Source organism: Cyclopterus lumpus, chromosome 3, assembly GCF_009769545.1.
Source record: "Cyclopterus lumpus isolate fCycLum1 chromosome 3, fCycLum1.pri, whole genome shotgun sequence".
NCBI classification, from domain to species: Eukaryota; Metazoa; Chordata; class Actinopteri; order Perciformes; family Cyclopteridae; genus Cyclopterus; species Cyclopterus lumpus.
In genome coordinates this window covers 12,651,845-12,663,432 of record NC_046968.1, presented here as the reverse complement: position 1 = coordinate 12,663,432, position 11,588 = coordinate 12,651,845, and the positions used below count along the sequence as shown (strand labels likewise).

Sequence of the window (11,588 nt, the reverse complement as noted above, 5' to 3'; positions counted from 1 at the left end):
ACTCTACTGTATGTTCATCTTTAGTGTTCCTGACTGAAACATATGCATACTATGAGTGGATTGTGAATGTAACTGTGTTGTGTGAGCTGTCCCATTGCCATAAGCAGTATTAGAATGTCTGTACATAAGAGAAATGTGTCTAGTATTGAGCTCATGTTAAAAAACTAAACAAAAAACACAGGTTTAGTCTCTGCAAACATGTCCCCACCTGTGTGTTGGCATTTAGTCTGGAGGGAAAGAGAACTGTGAATCTCACACTGTGACAGAAACAAGCCTCACCGCTGGGTAAAGGTTTTAAAATGCACCGTAGTACGTTTTAACCACATGAGCATTACCTGTGTGCATGCCTCGTAAAGTAGTTTCATGTCATTGTGGCAAGAAAATAAAATCTGCGCTAAACCCGGCTGGTTTTGTTGGACTGGATCAAACTGATTCTAACAAACTGGTTTTAAAAGTCGGGCACCGTATGGAAGCCCATTGCTGGAAGAATTAAATAAAGACAAAAAAATGTTGAGAAAAAATAAAAGCACTGATGAGTGCAAATTTTGACAGTAAAATTCTGAATTCAGTCTGATTATCATTTTCAAACTTACTAGATGTCTTCTTTTTTTAATTTTTTTTATACATTCTAATGAAGTTTATTTTTAAATATTTGGAATCGGAGGTGCCATCCACAGATACAATCACGTTAAACACATTGCAGAAAGTAAAATGACATCAAAAGGATCTTTAAAAGCTAAAAAAGTATTACATCTTTTTGTTTCCAAAGTTGTAGCTTGATGTCTGTCGATGCATGTATTATTTTTATACGAAACTGCAAAGTATGTTCATTTCATTATTGCTGAAAACAGTACACCATGAATAGTGTATTGTACATATTGTACGCCGCAAATACGTAGTGTGGAATTGTTTAAGTGCTGATTTCGTAACGCATAATCCTCAGCATGTTTTGATAATGTTGTGTTCACACTGGAAAAGTAAATAACCTAAGTATATGCATGTCAATTATCAACACTTACATTCTTTTCAGTGTGCAGGTAATTACCGTTTTTGAGTTGAATGAGAGAGGTGGGCATTTTAAAGCCCACCTCTCTCATTTTTCATTTTGATTGATACTTTTGTAAGTTTATCATGGTAAATTAGGTTTCTTTTATCCTGACAAAAGGTACAATTCGAAGACTAAAACAGTAATATTGTGTACTAATGGTTTCGAGTAGAGAATTGGGTCAAAGATATTACTATTTCCACGTTGAGCCACTAGTTCCCCCTAATGTCTGCTGTTAGGTAGTGCTGGTTCTGTGACAATGAAATAAAAAGTCACCTAACATTATATTTTTATTTCAAAGTTTTAGCCGTATGACAAATTAGCATACATTTAAAAAAAGAACAAATATACAACCTTCAAATTAATTAAAATTAAAAACAAAGTTAAGCATCATCTCGTACCATGTGACGCTCGTTTCATCTCTGACCTGCAGTCAGAACACAGTGCCGTTATCGGTTTGTCTCTTCCTCGGGGTCAATGTTTGTTTGTAATTACGTCTACTTGTCTGTCATGCTGCGTCGCTCTCAGGCGGGTCAGATCAGGGCTTCTGGTCCTTCTGGTCACACTTTAACATGACCTTGATCCCGAGACCCTGCCGCGTGGTCTCAAAGGCCTGGGCTGCCTGCTCCAGGGGAAAGCGGTGGGTCACGAGGGGCTTCACGTTCACTTTCCCTGACGCCAACATGGCTATGGCCATCGGCCAGCTGGGACACAGATTGAGAAACATTTTACTCAAGAGTTCAATCGCTGTGACACCTAACAATTATTGATAGAGTTGAGCTTCACCCAAGGCCATAAATGATAGAGCAATTCATTTTGAAATCTCATTTATTATTAAATTAAATATTACTCTCCAGTAGAACTGCTTCCAGCTTTGCTTTCAGCATCTGCTTATCAAACAAAAAAGGGCAACTGATGGATTTTTTCTCACGTGTTGCAGTAGCGGAAAACTCCTCTGATGTCCACTTCTCTTAAGGCAGCATTGGACAGAGGAACAGTGACCATCTGAGGACCAACACCCACCAATGCCACCACACCTCCTGAACGCGTTGCCTGGCAGGAAAAAAATGCATATAGACACAGCACTTGGATTATATTATAGGTATTCAGATACTGAAACTCTTAATGCTTCGCAGGGGACCAAGCATATGGTACTATTATTAGAACGTATTCAGACTCTTGACTTAAGTAAAAACAGCAAAACCACAATGTAAAAATACTCCATTAGAAGTTTAAGAGCTGCATTCAAAATGTATGGAAGTATTACTGGATAAATGAACTTGAGTATCATATACGCAATATATTTTTTAATCGGTGAAAGATATATAAAAGTAACAAGTAACTATAGAAAATAGTCAAATAAGTAAAGTATAATGTTGCATGAATTGGAAACAGTAAACTAAAGTACAAATATTTAAGTGTAAGTAGTACAGTACCTGAGTAAATGTAATATTGTCTATACTTTGTGCAGAGCTGCTTCATAACTCTGAAAACAACATTAAATGGTCTTCACTGAGTAGTCACATACGTAGATGGCCGTTTGAACGCTGCTCTCCACACCAGAGCATTCAATAGCAACGTGAGGCCGAGCGCCCAGCTGCTCCTCTACGCTCTTGGCCAGGTGCTGAGGTTCGTCATCACTCTTCACCTTCAGCTGGAAGTCTGCACCCAACTCTTTGGCCATTGTGAGACGCTCGGGTATCATATCTGAACAACAGAAGTGGATCACAGACAAAAAGAAAAGCCTGAAGGTAAAATGCAACCAGAATCTGCATGTTGTGTGGCTTTGGTTGAGGTGTGTGTGTGTGTGTGTGTGCGCGTTATACCAGTGATGACGACCTGCGAGGCCCCCATTGCTTTAGCAACAAGCAAGGAGACCAACCCAATAGGTCCTGTGGGAAAAGAAGAAATAAGCAGGATGCCAAATATAGAAACGGTGTTAAGTGTAAATTTAGATACAATTAAAGAGTCAATGTCATGATGTGTTTTTAGATATAAGAAACAATTCCACCTGGTTATGCTCAATGCGCACATCTCAATGAGCATGAGCTTGTTTTTGCAGCATATGGGTTTCGTTAAATATTAAGTGTTTTACAAGGAGTGTGAAGGTTCAGTAGTTTTCCAAACACACTCAAGTTGTGCCAGAATGATTCTCACTTTTGAGACTACACCCATCGATGTCTGTAGAACTAGATTCTGCTGCTTGCAAGGCCTGACACAAACACAGCACAATCTCTTTTTATATTAGTTTGCAGTGTGTCCTGAGAGGCAGTATCCTGCCGATGGAATTGTCCTACTTGTTTAATTGTGTTAGTTGAATAGTTTGTGCTCATTGTACCTGCGCCACAGATAAGCACGGTGCTGCCGAGGGTCACACCGGCTCTGCGACAGGCGTGAATCCCCACAGACAGAGGTTCGATTAGGGCTCCTTCCTCAAATGTCACATTATCAGGCAACCTGGACGGTTAAAGAAAGACACAAAGAGAAAAGAAGAATTTTTACAAAAAATGTAAAAAAAAGGAGATATATGCAAAGTTGGGCAAGAAAGTCAGTTGGCGGTCAAGAGATCAGAAAGTTGTAATATCTGGTGCAAAGCCTTTACAATGTTGAATAACTTGTTACTTGTAACAGAAGTTGGCACTGTGTTTGTAGTATCGGCACAGATTTCCATCGTCGGGGGGAGTGGCACAGAAGAAGATTGTAGGAGACAAGTTATAACGTCCATTTTTGAAGAACTCATCCATCTCGCGAGGTGCGCCCGGCTCAATGGCCACTCTGTCACCTAAAGAAAATATACTGAAGTTGACTTTATCCAGATAACTCTTTGACAGAGTGAACTTGATTTCAATACCATAAAAATGTAAGGACTAAGTGAGATATTGCATTAAAAATGATGAACAGTGTAAGACGTCACAGTGCCACAAATGTATGTTTTAATGCATTTGTGGCACTGCAGGTACAGTTTGACAAAGAACCAGAGTTGACAGAATCATCTTTGTGATCTATGAATATATTTTGATGAGTGTAAGCGCGATTTCTGCAGTGCTCACCCACTTACCCACTTCAAGGTGCTTGACTGCTGATCCGACCTTCACCACTCGCCCCGATGCCTCGTGCCCCAACACCATCGGTTTTGTGACCACATATTCCCCAATCCGTCCGTGCTGCCAGTAGTGAACATCTGATCCGCAGATTCCTACAGAGTGCATCTGGAGCAAAACCTCTGGGTGCAAAACATGACACACAAGACAGAGTCCAGTACTGACCAATAAGGGGGTATGCATATTGTGTCACCTTGTAACAGAGAGACACAGCAGACCAGCATGATTCCAGACCTCTGAAACAAATCAAGCTAATGTAGGACAGGATTCAAATATGAATATATGAAGTGAAACAAAATGTCAATATCAATCTTATCTTTTGGTTAACTACTGACCAAAAGTGAAATATAAGTGAAATATTTTACAAATATCTATGTTTGACATCTGTGCATTGTTGACTCGCAAGTCAATAATATTTTATGAATGAATAATAAAAAAATGCAGTACTTCTGATTTCAAAGCCATGGCAAGTTTTTTCCTTCAGTTTAAAACACATTCCTATAAGAAAATAAATCGAGCTAAAACAAGTACTGTAGCGACCCTGTAAAGGGGGCTTTGTACGACAACCCCTCCTCTCTAGCAATCGCAGGCATGATGGTCGAGGTGCGTGCCTGTGATTGGTGGAACAGAGGGGAGGCGGGGTTTGACCTGTCTGGGGGACAGGAGGGAGTTAAGTGTGTGACGGGAACCGTGTTGTTGTAAAAGTGTCGGTGCTGGTAACATGTGAGTGTCTCATGAACGGCTGTCAATAAAGCGTGCCTCCAAGGACAATAACCAGTCTCCGTGTCATAAACAAACCTAGCGAAACGTTACAGTACCCAGGTTAGTTGGATTGCATTAAATGTAATTAGTTCAACCTATTTTGCAAAGCATGTAAATCATATTCTCGTATTTCGATATGCCTTTTGGTGGACTATACATTGTAAATGGCAGCTCAACTACAATGCAATATGTCATACCATTAGGCCCTGGCTCCGGGATGGGGCGCTTTTCCTGAGAAATAAACAAAAAAGTGTGAAGTCAGTTTAATTCATACAGACTGTAACTAACGTTGATGCAAACGACGTAAGTTTAATATCAGTCTCGTACCACCCGGAGGTCTCCCGGTGCGTGCAGCACCACGGACAGGTTTTCCTCCGCCATAACTGATGCAACACTTCAAACACAACAGGGTGAGGAAGAAGCAGACAGGTGAACCGAGTCCAGAGAGATCTCTCTTCTGGTCTGTGTCAAAGTACAACACAAACTGTAGCGTGCAGGCTTCATCTTCCTGATTGAGGGGCTGATACCAAAACAAAGCCTGTGATTGGCCAAAGCCCAGTTGAAGAGTCCACTTCGTAGGGGTGACCGCTACCACGCAGAGGAATGTAACTGCACTCATTCAATTACTATGACTCTTTCTACGGCTCGATATTACTTTGATACCATTTTACATGACGTTGATATCGATTATAGGTTGCTATTGAGCCCTCGTCATGGATATGCCGTGATAGGATGAGCACGAAACCCCTCTACGTTGTCTCTGTCCGACACGATTGGCTGCTTTTAACTGCCATGTTTTTGTACGACACATGTATTGATTAGTCATGAGATTAAAATGTATTTTCTATAAACAAATAGTAAATAACTGAAAGCATTCCCATTATGTGGTATTTGTTTGTACAATATCCATTTTATGTCGCATTTAAAACATAAATAACAGCTTTGACCCGAATAGCAGGGCACTAAATGAGTAGTTTGATGTTTTCTTGCATGCTGAAGCTGCCAACTGGTGATTCAAAACTACATCTGATGTCCATTAATAAACAACAATGCAGCCATTAGTGCTCAGTAGGACTCACCCTTTCTTACTTAAAACTTTACAGATACGGTTCTTTTTATTGCGCAACATGACAACATTGAGACTATGTTAGAGTGACTAGCAGATCTTACACTGATGTGACAGAGATTTATTTTATGTCAGTGTATACATCTACACTGCATACACAAGTACCAGTAGGCAATGCAAACATAATAAACAACAAAAAAAACTAAACTGACAGTACATTATCTACAGCTTTAAACTGTAGAAAGTGTGAATGGCACAACCGCTACTTGTTCTTCTTTAACGTGTTTTTCTCTGCTTTGCTTATATGTGCAGCAGCGGGCAGCAGTGGGCTTTACAGTTGGAGCATCTGAAACATCCGGGGTGGAAATCATACACGTCACCTGAATATTTCTGCAGGTTGTCAATGCTGACATATCCTGTACAGAAAAAGTGAACAGAAAAAAGGGTGTTACATACTCAACAATAATCTAAATATTGATTGCACCGGACCGGTGAATTATCTATTATTTTCTCAAACATGAATTATCTATTATTTTTCTAAAAACGTACAGTAAATGATAATACAAGTTTCACCTGAGAGTGTGTTACTAACTGGATAGTGAGCATGGAGAGGGGCTTCACTCTCTGTGTCAGACGGTTCAGAACTGCCAAAAGAGTAATAGGGAATTAATTAATTCACAGGACACTTTGCAATTGATTTAGAACCAATATTAAATATTTACAGTGGAAACTCAACACACTTGCTTCTGCAGACTTCACTGTATTCATCTTCTGACTGGCAACTAAAACTCTTATGGAAACCCTGTAAAACCAAAGGAAGTCCAACAAAGTGATGAAGTGATGAAGGATACATGATCTGACTAGTTTCAATTTGCCAGGTGTATTTACCTTTTCCAGCGACGGCTCATCTTCACACTCCCATATCAACCTCCCAACCACCTGTCGCACCTCTAAAATTACAATACAGAACATTGTATGAGTTATAATTGATGAAACTGGTTCGCTTTGAAATGAATAATTAGAGAAGTTCAAACCAAGACTGGCTAGTCCCTTTGAATAGTTTTTAGAGACCTGAAGAGTTAAAAATAAAATTATAAATTCAAAAATATAAACATAGTTTGCGTGCCAGAAATGATTTTTTTCTTATTTCCAACTCTTCTTGGGACATAATTGCTGGTCTTGACCCCAAGGATGGGAACCACTGGTTTAGTATGGTTTACGACAAATCAATAAACATGTTAGCTCTCACCCTCCTGTACTGAGGTCGGAGGCAGCACATAATGACCGATGCACACAGACATCACGCTCTGGCGCTTCTCACAGGCGGACAGAAACAAGCTGTGAAAAACTGCAACCTTTTTCCAAAGATAATCTTTGCTCTCGAATATCCTAAAAAACAGATGTCAAAGTTTATTGTTTAGTATGTAAGCACATACAATGCATTGCACTTGGTGCATAGCAATACACACAGTGCAATAGTATAACTACTTCATTACAAATATGATGATTTACAATGGAAAGCTTGTAAGGGATTATAGAACGATGACTCACAAATGATCTGCTCGATGATAAATGTGCAGTTTTCCAGTTCCTCACTCACCTTAGAGTATCAGCACATGTAGCATCTTCACTGAAAAGGAAAGCTGCTGTTCTCCAATCAGCAATGGTCCCACCCTCCGATACTACAAGACATCATGCTGTGACTAAAAATCCAACTACCAACACCATGTTTGTGTTTCAAAATGCCAATGTTGGTGATATTACAAGTTGAACTTGAGTTACAGTTTCCTAAACTAGATTTGTGACAGTAAGATTATTCCACTTATTCTCAGTCATGTTTTGTTAAAATATTAACATCATGTTACTCACTAGTTAAAATGTAAACACAGCTACAATAGAAATTAGCAGGGGGTTAATTCAACTAGCATTAAGCTGATAATAGTAGGAAAAGGTTTGCGTTACTTACTCCAAAAGGTGTGACATGCCTGTGGCACACTGCTTGAAAACCAGGCAGACGTATCCCTAAACATAGCAACAGTCCTCTGTTATGAAACGTGGTTCTCGTTGAGCTTCCAGCTCTTCTCACTCTCCAGCTAGCTTTCTCTCCCTTGTGGATGAAGGAAGTAGACTGAATATAAGAAGTGCTGCGCTGTCGTTTGGCGCGCAAACGGCTCTGCTGCGTTTACGTCTCTCCATAACTATCGGAAATGTTGAAATTCGCAGGGACAGACGTCCGACTAACTAAACAACAAGGACTGAGACTAGTTCACGTTATCGTGGATATTTGACGCGAGGAGTGTAGGAGCTGGACTGTGTTTGTACTGTTTAATGTTTAGTTTGTCATGTTTTTTTTTTTTTTACAAACTCATAAAGTAACGATTTAAAACCACAGCCAGAAGCGTTTGTTTCGCTAACGGTCTGTGTAGTTCAAGCTAGCTAGCTAGCTAACTGTTAGTTAGCTAAAGTGATCTAAGTTAACATTGAGGGAGGCGAGTCGATGCATTTGGGTTGTTTCAAGTCAAAGTGGTATGTATCCTGCTTAACTGTCTTATTTACATTATCACCTCACATAATGGTATAACTTTAAGTGTAAAAAGAGTATTGAATGTTTCTTTAATATGTTTCTTTCAGGTTTCTTAGACTTGTCCCATGTGGATGGAGAGGGCCACCGAGAGGATCCACCTGACAGGATTGTGTGAGCAACCTTACTGCTGAAGTGACACACACACACACACACACACACACACACACACACACACACACACACACACACACACACACACACACACACACACACACACATCTCATTTATCATTGAGAAATTGACAATATATAGACAAACGTGTGGGATTATCATTTGTGATATAATTTAACACCATAGTCCAAAAGACAACCTCTCATTTAGTGTTTTGATGATTGTGGAAAGTGCAACACGTTGGTCAAAATCTCCTATAGTTGTTGAGTGGATTGAGGTCCGGTGACGATAAAGGCCATACGACATTATGCACATAATTCATACTAAAACCGTTTATTGCCAAGTGCAAAATATAAATATCTGTTATGTGTCTCCATTCTATTTATTATTGAGGATTTTTCTTGGTCACCCAGCCGCAGGGTGTTGCAGTACTACATTTCACCACCAGGTGGTGATATTTTGTAACATATACAGTTTATCAGCAAGTCATGGCCTATTTTATATGGCTTGTAACGTCCGATTTCACTATAAATTTAAAGTGACATATTCTATTGATCATGTTGTTCTACAATTTCATTAGTGCAGCTGACGTTGAGTCTCTATAGGAAGTGTATATACCATATCTTTTCTTATACCTTAGCTTTTAATTTATCCACACCTGGTGAGGAGTACTGAATTGTTTTTTAATGTTAGTAATAAGCAATATTCCAATCTGGTGCTGTTTGTTTAGCAACAAGACATGTTTGCTGGAGCTCCATTCAGTCTGTTACAGATAAAAGACTTAATTTAATCTGTTGTGTTGTCAAATCTCACTTGTTCACAGATAGATGTAGCTATTTATGTACTGTCTTGTCAATTCATTCACATTTTGGACGGCAGTTTTTGTCTCTGCTTTAAGAATATCTATAATGTCCTCGGTGGGGTTGTCTGCGGGTCAGGCGCTCATTGCTCCCACACACACATGGAACCCAATAATGTAACCTTGTGTTTTATAACAGTGGCAGCCTATTAAGGAAGATATTGCTGTACAGCAGGATTGCAGGTATAACTGATGGGTATAACTGACGGGCAATGCTTATTTGAACACTGAGAAACCAGAGAGCCTGTTACTGTGTCACTAAAGGGAATGGTATAGGACGTATCTCGGGCTACTAGGTCTCAGGCATTGTTTTGAAAACCGACTGCCTGTGAAATCTTTCCACAAAGGCACAGATTCCATGTAGGTTACTGCTTGCATGTTTATAATATTTTGGTCAGCTTGCCGGCACATAACTGTCATTGGGTAGAGACTGAGTGCTTCCACTCCATACAGTGACTGGTTGAGAGGGGGTTCACTCTGTTGCCATGACAACAGCAAAGCCACACCCTGTATCTTATACCCAACCCCCCAACATGCTCGGCTCAGAACACAGCACCAGAGAGAGGGGCAGGTTGGTGGTACATGCACAGAGGTTTAACATGAGCAGAAGGCAAAATGCATCATCTATCTGTTGTTAATTTAACCTAAGCATTTACAACACCTGTATAATAATATGACAACATCTGAATTGTTATTGGTTACCTTTTTTGGTTTTCATTGTACTGAAAATTGAATTTTACTGTCCGTGGAAATCATCAAAACATTGAAATGTATCTCTTCTCAAAAATGCAAAAAAAAAACTCCATTATGAGGATTTGATGCTTTCTCTGTTATATCATTGTTATAATTGTAAATGTCACGTCTTTGGGTTGTACAGTATGAATATGTCACATTGGCCCTAATTAAGTGGAGCGTTGAAACAACTAATTGCCCTATTAAAAAAAGTTAGAAATTAAATACATTTTGGTTGTGGATTGATGGTTGTCACCTTTGGCTCTGGGACACTGTGATGATTTTTACACTTTTATCTTGACATTTTGTTACGCTAAAAAGTCATTTTCTTTTTAAAATCCTCAGATTTAGAAAAGAACATAAGCTTCAGCTGCAGCTCTTATTTATTGTTTATTTTGCAACGAAGGATGTACTATAGTGCATTTATGCTCCAACTGTTACATTTGACATGTCTCTCGCGCTTTTTTTGGGGGTGTTTTTTGGGTGTCCTCTGATGTCCAGGAATAATTCACATAATCTGAATTATGTTACAATGACAGGATCTGTGCTCTTCCTCCTCTTTGTTTTCTGTTGTGCTGATTTTGTCCTTTCAGCTTCCCTTCTGCTGGACAATGTAAATGGCCTGCGGTGGCAGAGCTGGCTGCCCGGGGCTCATCCATCTCCCCTCTGTCCCTTATGATATTGTTCCATTGTGTGGTAGCCTAGATTATTTTAGAGTCGCTGTTGTTATCATATTGCTATCAGGGACAGTATGTTTAGTGCACATTCAATAGTTTGTCTGTCATTATAATTTCAGAAAATAGTGAACCCATTACATTTTCCCAGAGCACAAAGTGGCATCTTTGTATCACTAGTTTTTGTGAAGCCTGCGACTCGCTAGTTTTTCCAAACAACAATAACCCAAATGTATTTAATTTAGTATTTAACAGTCAACTATGAAAACAAAAACATATTCACATTTAAGAGGTGAAACCAATAAAACCAATTACATTGCAGATTAGTTTCTGGTACATTTTCATTTATTCTACTAATTGGTTAATACACTAATTGTTTCAGCTCTGGTATGTTAGTGTTGTAATACTGTGCAATATGACAACCATAATGTCATTCCAAAGCTGTTTGGGTCTCCCTGTAGGCTCACTTTGGCCTGGTTTTGGTTTGTCTTGGGCTCCTTGGGTTTCAGAGGGAGTGATGTAGTAAGAGGAACTGGGCTACATATGTTTTAATTGGATGGTTTTGGTGAAGCAATGGCTTCATTCACTGGGGAATTCAAGCTGAATCATCTTCAAACGTCTAATCTTTAATGAAACCCGTTCACAAGAAAGCAT

At 39.4% G+C, this 11,588-nt stretch overlaps 2 protein-coding genes across 2 annotated transcripts; both read right to left on the bottom strand.

Annotated features, from left to right (window-relative positions):
• Window positions 1-1,317: 1,317 nt before the first annotated feature.
• Window positions 1,318-5,426, bottom strand: sord (sorbitol dehydrogenase). Its single transcript, XM_034529662.1, has 9 exons — window positions 5,236-5,426; window positions 5,106-5,139; window positions 4,104-4,268; window positions 3,668-3,827; window positions 3,384-3,502; window positions 2,872-2,937; window positions 2,574-2,752; window positions 1,977-2,098; window positions 1,318-1,749 (listed from the first exon to the last, which is right to left on the bottom strand). Exons 1-9 carry the CDS (start codon window positions 5,287-5,289, stop codon window positions 1,584-1,586), a joined length of 1,065 nt encoding a protein of 354 aa, XP_034385553.1. The 5' UTR covers window positions 5,290-5,426; the 3' UTR covers window positions 1,318-1,583.
• Window positions 5,427-6,076: 650 nt separating this feature from the next.
• terb2 (telomere repeat binding bouquet formation protein 2) lies at window positions 6,077-8,168 on the bottom strand. The gene is made up of 7 exons (XM_034529258.1): window positions 7,941-8,168; window positions 7,575-7,656; window positions 7,224-7,363; window positions 6,863-6,924; window positions 6,715-6,776; window positions 6,548-6,618; window positions 6,077-6,390 (listed from the first exon to the last, which is right to left on the bottom strand). Exons 1-7 carry the CDS (start codon window positions 8,002-8,004, stop codon window positions 6,275-6,277), a joined length of 597 nt encoding a protein of 198 aa, XP_034385149.1. The 5' UTR covers window positions 8,005-8,168; the 3' UTR covers window positions 6,077-6,274.
• Between the last annotated feature and the right edge of the window lie 3,420 nt (window positions 8,169-11,588).